Source organism: Equus caballus, chromosome 13, assembly GCF_041296265.1.
Source record: "Equus caballus isolate H_3958 breed thoroughbred chromosome 13, TB-T2T, whole genome shotgun sequence".
Classification (NCBI taxonomy): Eukaryota; Metazoa; Chordata; class Mammalia; order Perissodactyla; family Equidae; genus Equus; species Equus caballus.
The window spans coordinates 30,021,129-30,036,995 of record NC_091696.1 but is presented as its reverse complement, the minus strand read 5'-3'; the positions used below and the strand labels follow the sequence as shown (position 1 = coordinate 30,036,995).

Genomic DNA, 15,867 nt, shown 5'->3' with positions numbered 1-15,867 from the left:
AAATGTAGGGTATAATCACTATCTTCATTTATCTTTATTCTTTATGTGACTCGTAGTTTTTTAAAAGATTCTTTAATCTTTTAAAATCTAATTTCTACTGTTTTTACCTTACTTAAGGTGCTCCAGAGGCCAGTGGACCTGAGCGGAGACTGGGACGCCCTAGTGGGCCCCGGGCCCTGGAAGGCGGGTCCCGGTGGCCGGTGGCCCAGAATGAGGCCAGCTCCCAGCATGCCCTGCAGCCGGACGCCAGCCCCTCGGCCAGCAGCAGTGGTGACAACGACCCAGTCATTCTACAGGCATCCAAAGAGGAGCCTGGGAGTGGGACCATGCAGAGCAGCCCCTCCCCTGCTCACCCTCAGCTCCCAATCCTGCATTCACAGGTTTGAAAGTGGAGAGGGCTCCTCTGTTTCTGCTTCTCTGTTTCTGTTTCAGAGGGCTACTGGCTCTGAGGCAGAAGAAATGTGGCAGGTCTTAGTAATATTGCCATGATCCTGGCTCCCTAGGTAGCTGAGTTTGGAGAAAGTTTGCTGTTAAAGTGGGCCGTCAGGCCTGTTGCATGTTCACATTTTACTTGACAGTAGTGGAACATCGATCTCTAAGAGTGTGGGAACTCCTTATTACCTGAAAAAGGTTGAATTAGGCCAGATTGGAAATGGAGGTTGGGACAACATGCTTCTAAGACTGTGCTTTGAGAACAGCTCAGTTTGTTTCGGAACTGGAACAAGGTAAGCGTTGTGGATGATGCGTAGTGTTCATTTTTTTCCTCATAGGGAAATAAAGGGGATGGGGAAAAAAATCATGGCTTTTGAAACTGAGTAGACCTCAGTTTGCGTTACGTCAGACTTTTGATGGTTATGGATTTTATATTTATAATTTTCCTGAGCAGCTGGGAAATTTTGCAACATGTAGTCTTTTGTTATTTAGCTGAGGTAAGAATTTGACTGGCATACTTTGAGGCTTGTGTGCTAAAGTGAATTTCGTGAGTTCCCTCTCACTGTCCACATTTAAGTAGGATTTTGTTCTCTACTTTTTACTGCTTGTGCAGTACCTTGTAAAGTAGTAGGTGGGTGTTTGAAAACAGTGACCAACCCCCTTTCCCACCTCCCACCTCTCTAGTAAAGGAAACTACCAAGGCTTATCATGATTGTAGAGGTTTAGGTGATTTTGGTTTTTTTGATGCCCTTTGAATTTAGTGGTAGCTCACATTTATTTGCGTAGGTGAATCTGCCATGCTTGCTCTGAAAAGGAGGGAAAAATAGGGAGTTGTTTATGTGAGTGAAATCATTGAGGTTCTGAAAGGATCATTAAAAATATGAAATCATACGCTATAGTAGTATTCTTGGATTTGGGAACTGCATAAATGTCAGGCTATAACTTCTCTTGCATGCCAAGCATCTGCCATAAACTTGGCTCTGCCATATTGAGCCCCTTATTAAAACTTTATTCCAAATGTTTGTGTTTATAAAAATAAGGTTGATGTCTTACTCCAGAGGTTTTTTTTTGTGAAGATAGAAGGAAATAGTGTACTTAAAACTTGTGATACAGTGCTAAGGATTCATTTTATGTATCATTCTCCCCTTTTCTAGATGGTGTCGGACGGCATGACAGGCAGCAATCCTGTGTCCCCTGCCTCATCCAGTTCCCCAGCCTCTAGTGGGGCAGGTGGCATCTCCCCCCAGCATATAGCTCAAGATTCCTCTCTGGATGGACCTCCAGGGCCCCCAGATGGTGCCACAGTGCCCCTGGAGGGGCTTAGCTTACCCCAGGCTGCTGACCTGGCTAACAAGGGCCCAAAATGGGAGAAGAGCCATGCTGAGATTGCAGAGCAGGCCAAGCATGTACGTATTGGGAAGACCCGTGAGAATTCTTGGGAGTCTTCTTCCCTGAACTCCTATGTCCCATGGGTATTTTACATTTCTTTCCTGTCATGGATTTAGAGTATAGGCTCTGCCTTAACTTATATGATCTTGAGCAAGTCACTTGAACTCTGAGCGTCATTTCCTTTTCTATAAAATAGGGATGGTTTAATAGTTTATAGGTTGGTAAGAGGTTTAAATTAAAGGAGAAAATAGACATGCAAGTGCTTTGTAAACTGTAAGGTTCTTAAGATGTACTGGTTTCTACTTCTCATTTCTATCCTGTAGCCTCTTTTACACTTTTCCAGTGGTAAGTGTGGTTTCTAAGCCAGCAGCAGCAGCATCACCTGGCAATTTGTTAGAACTGCAAATTCTTGGTACCCCTCTTCCCCCTACCCATTTAAATTGTAGGGTGGGGGCCGGCTTGGTGGCGCAGCGGTTAAGTGCACACGTTGTGCTTCTTTGGCAGCCCAGGGTTCGCTGGTTCGGATCCTGGGTGAGGACATGGCACTGCTTGGCAAAAGCCATACCGTGGTAGGTGTCCCACATGTAAAGTAGAGGAGGATAGGCACGGATGTTAGCTCAGGGCCAGTCTTCCTCAGCAAAAAGAGGAGGATTGGCAGCAGTTAGCTCAGGGCTAATCTTCCTTAAAAAAAATAAATAAATAAACTGTAGGGGTGGGCCCCAGCAATCTGTCTGAAAAAGCCCACCAGATGGTTCTGATGGATACTCAAATTTGAGGGCCATTAGTCTAATACCCATGTCTCTTGATGTTTCCTTCACCATCAGGCCATTTAGTTCCCTGTCTCATTTCTGGCTGTCATTTCCTCTGATTTAGGGTTTGCTTTTTTTTTTGATGTCCACACCCGGGATCCGAACTGACGAACCCCAGGCCTCCGAAGTGGTGATTTAGTTTTTGTCAAGAGAGGACAAGAATATTGAGGGCCGTTGTCCTTTTTTTAGTCACCTCCGTTAAAGAAAATTTCAAATGCTTTCATTTTTTTCCTTATGAAATATAATCAGTGTAGAAACAGTGTTACCTTTTTGTCATACTAACCATTATTAATCTTTTTGTGTGTAACTTTTCAGTATTTTCCACAGAAAAATAGATTTTTACAAAAATAGCATTTTTTTTTTTAAGATTTTATTTTTTTCCTTTTTCTCTCCAAAGCCCCCTGGTACATGGTTGTATATTGTTCATTGTGGGTCCTTCTAGTTGTGGCATGTGGGACATTGCCTCAGCGTGGTTTGATGAGCAGTGCCATGTCTGTGCCCAGGATTCGAACCAACGAAACACTGGGCCGCCTACAGCGGAGCATGTGAACTTAACCACTCGGCCACGGGGCCAGCCCCAAAAAATAGCATTTTTTAAAAACAAAGGATTGTGTAAATTGGGTTGTATAGTGTATTTCTAAGTATGAATATACTGTTGCGTAAGTAGAATTCTACAGTGATGAAGATCCCTTGTATCTAGAATCAGTAAAGAAGCCTGTACTTCTTGTGTCTCTGTGAAACTACCCTTGGGATATGTTTTCCCAAGTCTCATCTATATTCATGGGGCATGGAGATTGTGTGATATAATGGAAAGAGCATGAAGTCTGATGTCTAGAGTCGCTAGACCTATTTTTAATTCCTAGCTCTTACACTTCCCGGCTGTGTGATCTCAAGTAAATCACTTAATCTCCCTGATACTCTTACTTACCTGTAGAGAGTAGAATATCTCTCTGCAGAATATCTCTACTCAGAGAGTAGAATATTCAGCCATGGTCATGAAGTGGAGTATATGTCTAGTAAGTTGGTTGACCTAGCTCTCTCCTTAGGAGGCTGAGATTGAGACTCGGATTGCGGAGCTGCGGAAGGAGGGTTTCTGGTCACTGAAGAGGCTGCCTAAAGTACCTGAGCCTCCCCGCCCCAAAGGCCACTGGGACTATCTATGTGAGGAGATGCAGTGGCTCTCTGCTGACTTTGCTCAGGAGCGTCGTTGGAAACGGGGTGTGGCCCGTAAGGTATATCCTCAACTGGGCCTACCTTCCATTTCAGGTTTGCTTTTCCTTAACAGGTGGGTTGGTTGGAAGGGAATCAAACATAACAGTGGTAGGGTGCCTATTAATGCACATAATGTCGAGGCAAGCGCTGACTTCCCAGATTTTTTGGCCTTGATTATTCTCTTTGCTTTTGACTTTGGGAGGGGGCAGGAGTCTGGCCTTGGAGTATTTTCACGTTGGTCCCTCATTCCCACAGGTGGTGCGCATGGTGATCCGGCACCACGAGGAGCAGCGGCAGAAAGAGGAACGGGCCCGGAGGGAGGAGCAGGCCAAGCTGCGCCGAATTGCCTCCACCATGGCCAAGGATGTCAGGCAGTTCTGGAGCAGCGTGGAGAAGGTAGGCAGCAAGGATTGGGAAAGGGAAACGCATTGGGTTTGTTGGGTAGCATGGTAACAGGAATGGTCAAAATTTCTCTTTGAGAAAGTGAATATTACAATTTCAAGCAATTCTGATGACATTGCTGTTGTGCATTGGACCTTTCTAGCATTGAGTGCTTTGAAGAAGAAAGAAGTACAGTGGAAAAATATGGGCCCTGCCTTTGGGGGTTGTTAATAGGTCTTCTGGACCCCACTAGGCCATCTGTCCTTTGCAGCACATTAAGCATGCTTTTTTTTTTTTTTTTAAAGATTTTATTTTTTTCCTTTTTCTCCCCAAAGCCCCCCGGTACATAGTTGTATATTCTTTGTTGTGGGTCCTTCTAGTTGTGGCATGTGGGACGCTGCCTCAGCGTGGTCTGATGAGCAGTGCCATGTCCGCGCCCAGGATTCGAACCAACGAAACACTGGGCCGCCTGAAGCGGAGCTCGCGAACTTAACCACTTGGCCACGGGGCCAGCCCCAAGCATGCTTTTTTCTAAAACCTGCCAGTGCCATTTACCTACTTACATACTGTCAAAGTTCTCATTAATTAAGCTGTTGCCGTATATTAAGTTGAATTGTTTCTTAAGTACTATGTGGCTTCTGTCTACATTTTCAGTTTTATCTCTGCCAGTTCCTTTCCTCTCTTTTCCACTTCAGGCATACTTTCTTTCGCACGTCCCTGGCTATTTACGCATGCTCTTTCTATTGCTGAGAATGCCTTTCTCCTCATTTCCACTTAGGGAACACCTACTTAATCTTTTTAAGATTCAGTTCCAAACACGTTTGCAAATCTTTCTCTGCTGCCTAAAGTTAAGCTGGCTCTTTCCCTGTGCCCCCTTTGTGCTTTCCTCAGAAGCACCTTTAAGGTCATTTAACTCTTCCTGAAAAATCAACCCAGAGCCTAGCATACAGGAGGCTTCCCTAAATGTTGAGTGAAAGAGTACATGAATAAAAGATTATCTTGGTGACCTGTCCATTTCATGTTTGTGGCAGGTGGTGCAATTCAAGCAACAGTCCCGACTCGAGGAAAAGCGCAAAAAAGCTCTGGACTTGCACCTGGACTTCATTGTGGGGCAAACTGAAAAGTACTCAGACCTTCTGTCTCAGAGCCTCAACCAGCCGCTAGCCTCCAGCAAAGCTGGCTCTTCTCCTTGCCTTGGCTCTTCCTCAGCTGCCTCTAGTCCTCCACCCCCAGTTGCCCGGCTGGATGATGAAGGTTTGTGTCCTCTTTGGCTCTGTTACTCTTCCTCATGTACCCTTTCCAGAGCTGAAAACCCACCCTGTGGCTTGCAGGGCCCCGTGGACTTTGTGACCTTGTTCTCCTGCTATAGATGGGGACTTCCAACCCCAAGAGGAGGAGGAAGAGGATGATGAGGAGACAATTGAGGTTGAAGAACAGCAGGAAGGCAATGATGCAGAGACCCAGAGACGTGAGATTGAGCTGCTTCGACGTGAGGGAGAACTGCCACTGGAAGAGCTGCTCCGTTCCCTCCCCCCTCAGCTGCTAGGAGGGCCTTCCAGCCCCTCGAGAACCCCCTCATCTCGTGATAGTGACACCCGAGATGGGCCTGAAGAAGGTGGTGAAGAAGAGCCTTCTCAGGTGTTGAAGGTATAGGCAGAAAGGGTAGAGGGAAGGCTCAGAGTGGGAGCAGAGGGAGAGGTTAAAGGATTGAGTTCTGGTCTGTAAGATTGGTCCTGGTTTTCAGAAGTCCTCCCTGGTTAAGGGCAATTGAGCTCTCATTTGGGCATGGATAGGGAAGAATCTAGGTTTGGGGCAAGTTATAGTCTGAAATGAACAGAGTTTCTGCTGCTGTAGAAGAGTGTACTGTATTAGAATTGCTTTGTGACGTTGAAAAAATTCTTATTCTGGCCCTTGTTACTTCCATGAAATGGAGTACTAATACTAATACTCCGTTACTGCTTTGTAGGTTTGGAGCTGGGATGGTAACCTTGAAGTCTGTTTTGGACCTGAGCTCTCTGTTTCTCCATAAATCTGAGTGCATGCGGATGGTGTTGGGGGCTTGTATTTCTTATCTAGCACTTTCACAGGTCCTCCCCCAGACAGTTGGGCCAGGATTTGGTAGCTGGTGCTGAAAGAAAACCCTTGATTGCATCCTTGCCCTGGGACTGTGCCAGTGGCAGCTGTCACTCAAGGGGACAGGGAGACTGTTTTCTGACATCTTACTTAACATTGTGCCTTTCTCTTGCTGCTCTAACCTTGGGCCCTTTCCCTTTTCATCCTTTGCCATACAGGTAAAGCCCACACCCTCCTCTGTCACACAGTGCAACAAAAAACCTTGGCATGCAGATGAGGATGACGAAGAGTTTACTGCCAATGAGGATGAAGGTCAGGCCTGTTCTTTTTATCGTGTTGCCCCTTACTCTTGAATTGTCTGGACCTAATTTTTCAGGTTTTCTCACCTCTTCTATTTGGACTGTGTCCTATGCCTCTGTCCCCACTGATCTTGCTTCATTCTCTTTCCTAGCGGAGGATGAAGAGGACACCATCGCAGCTGAGGAGCAGTTGGAAGGGGAGGTGGATCATGCCATGGAGCTGAGCGAGTTGGCTCGAGAAGGTGACACTCGCCTGACGTTTTACTGAGCATCCACTTGGTATCTCCTCTGTGCAGAATGTCAGGGATAAAGCGATGAATAAGACACTTTTTATCCCCCCGGAGGGACTCCAGATCTGAAGACAAAGGTTTAAAAATGAATAATTATAAGTACATTATGATGACTGGTTATGATGGAAGTTTGAACAAAGTGATGTGAGAGCTCGGTGGAGAGGAGAGCCGTTGGAAGATGATAGTGGCTATGTTTGACTTGTACCTTAAAAGGGGGGTTCATGAGACTGATACTGTCCTTCCCAGCAGAAGGCAGCACTATCCATGGTTCTAGCCCAGGTTGTAGGGCTTGGCTTTAGTAGCTGGTGCTGAAAGTAAACTCTTAGCTCCCCTCGGACCTGGGCCTAGCAGTGACTACAGAAACCTAGGTAAAATGAACTGGCACCACTTAGACTTCCTCTTCTCCCTTCTCTTCGAAGTACCCAAAAGCTTACTTTGTTTCTTTTCCAGGTGAGCTGTCTGTGGAGGAGCTACTGCAGCAGTATGCAGGAGCCTATGCTTCTGATGCCTCTGCACCAGGTTCTGGGAGTAGTGAAGAGGAAGATGAAGATGAGGTTGAGGCTAACAGCTCTGACTTTGAACCAGAGGGGGCCACAGAAGCTGAAGAGGCTCCTCAAGAGGATAGTAGCAGTCAGTCAGGTGACTGTGTGGTCACAAGGCAGGAGCTGGGGAGGGCAGGCACTAGAGAAGCAGGTATGGTGAGCACTAAGCCTTGGTCTTGTGCTTTAGACTCTGCTGAGGAGCAGAGCGAGGATGAGGAAGATGAGCATTCAGAGGAGGAGGAAACAAGTGGAAGTTCAGAATCAGAAGAATCTGAATCTGATGAATCTGAGGAGTCCCAATCACAGAGCCAAGCAGATGAGGAAGAGGAGGAAGATGATGACTTTGGGGTGGAGTACTTGCTTGCCCGGGATGAAGAACGGAGTGAGGTAGATGGTGGCAGTGGACCTCCCACCCCTGGGCCCACCACCACTCTAGGCCCTAAGAAAGAAATTACTGACATCGCTGCAGCAGCTGAAAGTCTCCAGCCCAAGGGTTACACCTTGGCCACTACCCAGGTATCCCCAAGCCTCAGCTTTTGCTTTCTCATATCTTGACTCTTCTGTTTCTCACTGATGACAGATGCCTCAGTTCCACAGTGACACGTCTTTTCCTCCCTACCAGGTGAAGACACCCATCCCCCTGCTCTTGCGGGGCCAGCTCCGGGAGTACCAACACATTGGGCTGGACTGGCTGGTTACTATGTATGAGAAGAAGCTTAATGGCATTCTTGCTGATGAGATGGGGCTAGGCAAAACAATCCAGACCATCTCCCTGCTTGCCCACTTGGCTTGTGAGAAAGGTAACTAGGCAGGGCCCTTTCTCTTGGGTCTCCTTGGCCAGCTCCCTGAGAAGCTTGTTTAATGGTGACTCTAGCTGCAGGATGGTGAAACACTCACTCTTTTCCTGCTCTCTTAGTACCTTCATTGACTCTGGACCGTAACTGTAGAGAGAGACCAGCATAGGTGCTAAGATTCTTAGAAAGGGCCATTAGGATAGAGTGGTCAGGGTTAGACCTGGGGAACCAGAACTCCAAGGTTTATGTTTCCTTATCTCTCATTCTTTTTTTTTTTTTTTTTAAATTTCTCTGTTTAAAATCTTTCTGAACCTTATTTTTTTTAACTGAGGTATAATTGACACACAGCATTATATTGGTTTGAGGCGTACAACGTAATGATTCAAAATTTGTATACATTGCTAAATGATTGGCAAAATAAGTTAATTAACATCATCATCATACATAGTTATAGAAAAATTCTTATGTTGAGAACTTTTAAGATCTACTCTCTTAGCAACTTCCCATTGCAATACACTATTATTAACTATAATCACCATGTTGTACATCTCTCATCCTTTTGCTAAACAGGTAACTGGGGTCCCCATTTGATCATTGTTCCCACCAGTGTGATGTTGAATTGGGAAATGGAGCTGAAACGTTGGTGCCCTAGCTTTAAAATCCTCACTTACTATGGAGCCCAGAAAGAGAGGAAGCTCAAGCGGCAGGTTCGTTCCACCATGTGATCCCCCCATCAGTGCCTTTTTTACTGTTAGGCCCTTTCCTCAGATGAGTTCCTTTCCCTCCTGTTTCTGTTGCTCTGTTCTGTACTTGGGACTTTTCTGATTTCTGTCCCTTGAAAACCTTAGCATGTCTTCCCTTGCCGTTTCTTTTCTTTTCACCCCACTATCTCCTGCTTTCTCCTGATACTTCAGGGCTGGACCAAGCCCAATGCCTTCCATGTGTGTATCACGTCTTACAAGCTGGTGCTGCAGGACCACCAGGCCTTCCGCCGCAAGAATTGGCGCTATCTCATTCTGGATGAGGCTCAGAACATCAAGAACTTCAAGTCACAGCGCTGGCAATCACTGCTCAATTTCAACAGGTGGAGATGGAGATGGGAATTTGTGGGAGGGTTGACTAGGCCTGAAAGTTAGGATGCTTGGAAGGTTGGGCCTTGCTGACCATCCTCCCTCTAAATCCCTCTGTCTCTTTGCAGCCAGAGACGCCTGCTCCTGACAGGAACTCCCTTGCAGAACAGTCTTATGGAGCTGTGGTCCTTGATGCACTTTTTGATGCCCCATGTCTTCCAGTCTCATCGGGAGTTCAAAGAATGGTTCTCTAACCCCCTAACTGGCATGATTGAGGGCAGCCAAGAGTACAATGAAGGTCTAGTCAAACGCCTCCACAAGGTAGGGCCTGTGACAGTTTGTCAACAGTATTGGAAATAGTGAGGAACTAAAGGCGACACCCAGAAAACCCTTAGGGAGAGAGAAGTCAGTGCTAAGCTGATTTCACCAATTGTCATGCTGCGGTGTTCTAGTGACTAACCCTGGAAATTGAGTGACCTCAACTTAGTCATCATTCTACTTGTTTTCTTTAATGGTGACATTTCTCTTCTTATTCTCTGAGTAGAATAATACTGTTGCTTGGTCCCTGCTTAGATTTCTCTTTACCTGGCTTTCCTCAGCTTCATATTTTTGTTTTGTTCTCTTTTCTTGTTTGTTTGTTTTCTCTGGCTCCTTTTCTTTTGTCCAGCTTTTAAATAACATCTCTCAGCATTCTGATCTTTACTTTTTTTTGAAGAAGATTAGCCCTGAGCTAAAATCTGCTGCCAATCGTCCTCTTTTTTATATATGGGGCACCTACCACAGCATAGCTTGCCAAGCGGTGCGATGTCCACACCTGGGATCCGAACCAGCCAACCCCAGGCCCGCCAAAGCGGAAGGTGCACACTTAACTGCTGTGCCACTGGGCTGGCCCCTGATCTTTACTTTTTTGTTTCCCAATGTACATATCTTACAGGTTTACTCATTCATGAGGCTTTAAAGACTCTCCAGTTTGTATTTTTAATCTCTTGACTCTCTAGATCACTTGACTTGTATTTCAGTTTCTGACTTGATGTCTTTAATTGAAAGTTCCTCTTGAACTCACTCTGTTCTAAGTCAAACATCTCAAGCCTTATAGTCTATTATTTCGACTCCATTTTGGTCAGTCACACCATCATTTTGGTAAATCAAACTAGAAACCAAGAAGTCTTCCTTAACTATACCTCTTCCCTCCCTTCTTTCACTTCTTCCACGTCAACTTGATCACTGTGTCCTATCAGATTTTACCTCCTGAGATCTCAGATTTGCCTTTTGTTATCTATGCTGCTGTGACTGCCACAATTTTTGTTCTTAGCTTCTATCCTGGATTTGTTTTTGTAATCTCGTAAATTTACACTTACTCCTTGAAATGTAATTTGAGTCATCCCTCTTGCATAGTTAGTTGCTCTGCCCTCAGTGCTTCCTTTTATTGCTTCTTATGTTGTGGTATCATCATCTTTATATCTGTCTCCTTCAGCAGACAGTAAATTCCTCGAGAGGAGGGCTGTCATCTGATTTATCTGTGTGATTGGTTGCTGGCATGCTGCATGGCTCCATGAATGTTTACTGATGGACTAAGCCAGTGCTCAGCCAGTCATGGGGCCAAGACCCAGCTAAAGGGGCTAGGCTGGGTCTCAGTGCCCGCTGTTCTCCTGTCAGCCTCCTGCTTATTTGCTTTTAGGTTTTGCGGCCTTTTTTGCTGCGCCGAGTTAAGGTGGATGTTGAGAAGCAGATGCCTAAAAAGTATGAGCATGTTATCCGCTGCCGGCTCTCCAAGCGCCAACGCTGTCTCTATGATGACTTCATGGCACAGACTACGTAAGGGAGGACTGAGGGTGGGCCCTGGGACCCTAGATTAGAGCAGAGGTGACTGTCAGGATGCCTTATGTATTTTCCCTCTCTCCCAGAACTAAGGAGACACTAGCCACGGGCCATTTCATGAGCGTCATCAACATTTTGATGCAGCTGCGAAAAGTCTGCAATCATCCAAACCTGTTTGACCCTCGACCTGTTACCTCCTCTTTCATCACCCCAGGCATCTGCTTCAGCACCGCCTCTCTGGTGCTAAGGGCCACTGATGTCCACCCCCTCCAGGTAAGTAGGTGCCCCCAGGGTTAGGGGCCCTACCTCAACCCTGCCTGCCCCTCTTTTCTTTAGGCTAGAGTCTGACCTTTTGTATCTTTACTTCTCCTGTCTTCTTAGAACTATTCCCCTAGTTTCTTTGTTTTCTAGCTGTGTGTACTTTAGGCAAACTAATTACTAACCTCTAACCCTGAATTTGCTTGGCCTTCAAAACAGGGATTATAAGGCCTATTCTGCAGTGTGTTTTTGAGAGTTGTGTTAATGTTTTTGGAAGTGCCTGGCATATTAATAATACTTAAATATTATTTTGTTTTCCTACTTCTTCTTTTTGGCCACCCCCCCAATTTTTGTTTTTATTGTGGTAAAATGCACATAACAAATTTTACCATTTTAACCACTTTTAAGCATGTAGTTCGTTGGCATTAAGTACATTCACATTGTTCTGCAACCATCACCACCATCCATCTTCAGAACTTTTGTCATCTTTCCAAACTGAAGCTCCATACCCATTAAATAATAACTCCCCATTCTTGCCCTCCCCTTCAACCCTTTCTGTCTCTATAAATTTGACTACTCTAGGTACTTCATGTCAATGGATCGTATAGTATTTGTCCTTTTGTGCCTGGCTTATTTTGCTTTGCTGAATGTCTTCAAGGTTCATCCATGTTGTAGCATTGTATCAGGAGCTCCTTTTTAATATTGGGTAATATTCTGTTTTGTGCGTGTGTGTGTGTGTGTATATGTACATACATACGTACATACATACATGCACGTATTTCACATTTTGTTTATCCCTTCACCTGTCAGTGGACACTTGGGTTGCTTCCACCTTTTGGCTGTCATGAATAATACCACTATGAACATAGGTGTACAAATATCTGTTCGAGTCCCTGCTTTAAATTTTTTTGCGTCTGTACTCAGAAGTGGAATTGCTGGATTGTATGGTAATTCTGTGTTTAATTTTTTGAGTAACTGCCATACTGTTTTCTGTAGTGGCTACACCATTTTACATTCCCACCAACAGTTCACAAGGGTTCTAATTTCTTTATATCATTGACCACACCTCTTATTTTGTTTTGTGTTTTTTTAAGGATTGCCACCTGGGCGAACAACTGTTGCCAATTTTTTTTTTTTTTTTCCTGCTTTATCTCCCCAACTCCCCCTCCCCCCGTATATAGTTGTATATCTTAGTTGCAGGTCCTTTAGTTGTGGGATATGGGACGCCGCCTCAGCGTGGCCTGACGAGCAGTGCCATGTCTGCACCCAGGATCAGAACCCTGGACCACCGCAGTGGAACGCGCAAACTTAACCACTTGGCCACGGAGCCGGCCCCTTATTTTTTTTTTTAGGATTTTATTTTTTTTCCCCAAAGCCCCCCGGTACATAGTTGTATATTCTTTGTTGTGGGTCCTTCTAGTTGTGGCATATGGGATGCTGCCTCAGCGTGGCTTGATGAGCAGTGCCATGTCCGCGCCCAGGATTCGAACCAATGAAACACTGGGCCACCTGCGGCAGAGCGCGCGAACTTAACCACTCAGCCGTGGGGCCAGCCCCTTATTTTGGTTTTTTGCTAATAGCTATCTCGAGTATTAGGTGGTACCTCACTGATTTTGATTTTCGTTTCCCTAATGATTAGTGATATTGAGCATCTTTTCATGTACTTATTATATATTTTCTTCAGAGAAATGACTATTCAAGACTTTTGCTGATTTTTTCATTGGGTTGTTTGTGTTTTTGTTGTTGAGTTGTAGAAGTTCTTTGTATAGTCTGGATGTTAACCCCTTACCGGATACATGATTTGCAAATACTGTCTTGTTCCACTCTGTGGGTTGCCTTTTCACTCTGTACATAGTGTCCTTTAATGCAGCCTAATTTATCGATTTGTTGTTGTTGTTGTTGCCTTTACTTTTGGTGTCATATCCAAGAAATCATTGCCACACTGGCCCCTTTGACATCATGCTTTTGTGTTCCTTTTTTGTGCCAGCGGATAGACATGGGTCGCTTTGATCTTATTGGCCTGGAGGGTCGTGTCTCTAGATATGAGGCTGACACATTTCTACCCCGACACCGCCTCTCCCGCCGGGCACTGCTCGAGGTTGCTACTGCTCCTGACCCCCCACCCCGGCCCAAGCCAGTCAAGATGAAGGTCAACAGGTACTAGGGCTGAGGAATAAGGGGATGGGTGCCTAGAAAAAGTGGCTACAGCTGCCTGGGGGGAGTTGGGGTGAAAAGGAAAGAGTTGGAGGCTAGGCCAGAATGTTTGTATGGAATGGATGCAAAATACTATGGATGGATTGGGGGAGAGAATAAGTAGAAGTGGGTCCCACGCCTTTGTATTTGTCACTGATTTTTTTTTCCCCCTCCCTCTGTTTGGTGCTTTTTGGTTATCTTGAATTTCTTTCCCTCTTTCTCCTTTGTGTCTTTTTCCTCTCCTCACTTTGCTTTTATAATCTCTGTCTGTCTGCATCATCTTCCTTATTCCTTTCTTTTCCTAATCCTTATTCTCCCTTTACCCCCTACCCACTCCCTTGTTTTTTGCTCACAGGATGCTGCAGCCAGTGCCCAAGCAAGAAGGCCGGACAGTGGTGGTGGTGAACAGCCCACGGACCCCCCTGGGCCCTGTCCCAGTTCGACCCCCTCCAGGCCCTGAGCTCTCAGCCCCGCCTACCCCTGGCCCGACCCCCCCAGTGCTGCCAGCACCACTGATGGTGTCAGCCTCACCTGCTGGGCCCCCGCTTATTCCAGCATCCCGGCCTCCTGGCCCTGTTCTGTTGCCCCCACTGCAACCAAACAGTGGTCCTCTACCCCAGGGTGAGTTGCAAAGGAGCCAGGATACTGGGGGGGTGCTTCAGGCGATTGTTCAGATTGGGAAAGAAGTAATGAAATTAGTGTTTGAGCAGCTGGGTTGGAGTCAGGGGTGTGGTGTTTGACGGGCTGGAAAGGAGTATGTATGGAGCCTTCTGGGAGCAGGCTAAGGCTCTAGTCAGGGTATATCTGACAGGTGTTTGCTTTGTGTCTACAGTGTTGCCATCCCCCCTGGGGGTCCTGAGTGGGACCTCACGGCCTCCCACGCCAACCCTGTCCCTGAAGCCGGCCCCACCTGCCCCTGTTCGCCTGAGCCCTGCCCCACCCCCAGGCTCTTCCAGCCTTTTGAAGCCCCTGACAGTACCACCAGGCTACACCTTCCCTTCTGCTGCTGCCACCACCACCTCTACGACCATAGCCACTGCTCCCACCACAGCAGTGCCAGCACCTACTCCTGCATCACAGCGCCTCATCCTGTCTCCTGATATGCAGGCTCGCCTGCCTTGTAAGTTCCCAGGGCTCTGTGAGGGTGAGAGACTTGAGATGGAGGAAGGCTTATATGCCATGGAGCTGTAGAAGAAAAGCTTGGGAATATGAGAGTATCAAATTCTAGGTAGCTAATATATGTTAGGTATTTTGCCACACATTGGTAATTCATAATCAAGTAAGAGCCCTTGAGGAGTTCACAGTCTAGTGGAGGAGATAACACATGGATAAATAAATAGTGGTAAGCCTAGCAAGAGAAAATTGTTTGGGATAAAAGGGCAGTGTAGAGGAGGGGGTGGTGATTAGCTCAGTATGGTAGCAGGCCATTAGAGGATGTGAAGGAGATGGTTAGGCAGACAAGTGGGCTTGGAAGGAGTAAGTAGCATGTCAAAAGTTCAAAGGCTGTAGATTAAGACCAAGTTTGTTGGAATATGGTAAATTGAGGGGATGGGTCGGAGGAACTGGAGACGTGTGCCTCATGAGGGTCTGAGAAGTGGTGTTGAACAGAGTGAGCGCTGTGTACATTAAGCCCCTTCTTTGTTCATAGCAGGTGAAGTGGTCAGCATCGGGCAGTTGGCCTCACTGGCACAACGTCCAGTGGCTAGTGCAGGGGGAAGCAAACCTCTCACCTTCCAAATCCAGGGCAACAAGCTGACTTTGACTGGTGCCCAGGTGCGCCAGCTTGCTGTGGGGCAGCCCCGCCCGCTGCAAAGTAGGTAAAACCCACCCCCGTCCTGCCTTTTTCCTCCTCTTCCTTGTCCCCTTGTTTTTGTGGCTCTTCAGATGTCAGCCTTTATGTTTCTTTCCCTAGCTTTTGGTGGGTGGGGCCAAGGGGAATGGTTGGAGGGGGTCTTTTAATAAAGGTAGGGATGAGGTCATTCTAGAAAAGTTATCTTCTCTCTATTCTTTCTTTCTCCTCTTGCCTTTGCCTCTGTCCTCCTCCAGCTGATGGCTGCTTCTCTCTCTCTTTCTCTCTTCCCTTAACCCAGGGAATGTGGTGCACCTGGTGTCAGCAGGGGGGCAGCACCACCTCATCAGCCAGCCTGCCCATGTGGCCCTCATCCAGGCCGTGGCCCCGACCCCTGGCCCTACCCCTGTCTCTGTGCTGCCTTCTTCGACCCCCAGCACCACCCCTGCCCCTACTGGCCTCAGCCTTCCGCTTGCTGCTAACCAGGGTGAGGCTCCTGGCCTTCCTACTTACTTAGC

The 15,867-nt window shown here is 46.6% G+C and overlaps 1 protein-coding gene and 1 non-coding gene across 6 annotated transcripts in view; both read left to right on the top strand.

The window, feature by feature from the left end:
• SRCAP (Snf2 related CREBBP activator protein) overlaps positions 1 to 15,867 on the top strand; it is a 31,921-nt gene that overhangs the window by 2,325 nt on the left and 13,729 nt on the right. For 3 of the 5 annotated variants that reach the window (XM_023655618.2, XM_023655616.2, XM_023655615.2), the window contains exons 3-23: positions 118 to 380; positions 1,587 to 1,838; positions 3,677 to 3,862; positions 4,098 to 4,238; positions 5,255 to 5,477; positions 5,593 to 5,870; positions 6,515 to 6,608; positions 6,748 to 6,837; positions 7,336 to 7,524; positions 7,615 to 7,943; positions 8,050 to 8,227; positions 8,792 to 8,928; positions 9,136 to 9,305; positions 9,420 to 9,612; positions 10,970 to 11,106; positions 11,196 to 11,382; positions 13,355 to 13,524; positions 13,916 to 14,181; positions 14,393 to 14,680; positions 15,209 to 15,373; positions 15,651 to 15,836. In XM_023655618.2, the coding sequence (XP_023511386.2) occupies positions 327 to 380; positions 1,587 to 1,838; positions 3,677 to 3,862; positions 4,098 to 4,238; positions 5,255 to 5,477; positions 5,593 to 5,870; positions 6,515 to 6,608; positions 6,748 to 6,837; positions 7,336 to 7,524; positions 7,615 to 7,943; positions 8,050 to 8,227; positions 8,792 to 8,928; positions 9,136 to 9,305; positions 9,420 to 9,612; positions 10,970 to 11,106; positions 11,196 to 11,382; positions 13,355 to 13,524; positions 13,916 to 14,181; positions 14,393 to 14,680; positions 15,209 to 15,373; positions 15,651 to 15,836 (3,913 nt within the window). In that variant the 5' untranslated portion in view covers positions 118 to 326. The remainder of the gene's footprint in view (positions 1 to 117; positions 381 to 1,586; positions 1,839 to 3,676; positions 3,863 to 4,097; positions 4,239 to 5,254; positions 5,478 to 5,592; positions 5,871 to 6,514; positions 6,609 to 6,747; positions 6,838 to 7,335; positions 7,525 to 7,614; positions 7,944 to 8,049; positions 8,228 to 8,791; positions 8,929 to 9,135; positions 9,306 to 9,419; positions 9,613 to 10,969; positions 11,107 to 11,195; positions 11,383 to 13,354; positions 13,525 to 13,915; positions 14,182 to 14,392; positions 14,681 to 15,208; positions 15,374 to 15,650; positions 15,837 to 15,867) is intronic. The other 2 variants (XM_023655619.2, XM_070231902.1) reach the window with 1 other exon arrangement.
• LOC111767657 (small nucleolar RNA SNORA30/SNORA37 family) lies at positions 6,296 to 6,424 on the top strand. Its single transcript, XR_002799469.1, has one exon. It is a non-coding gene; the product is annotated as a small nucleolar RNA SNORA30/SNORA37 family (small nucleolar RNA).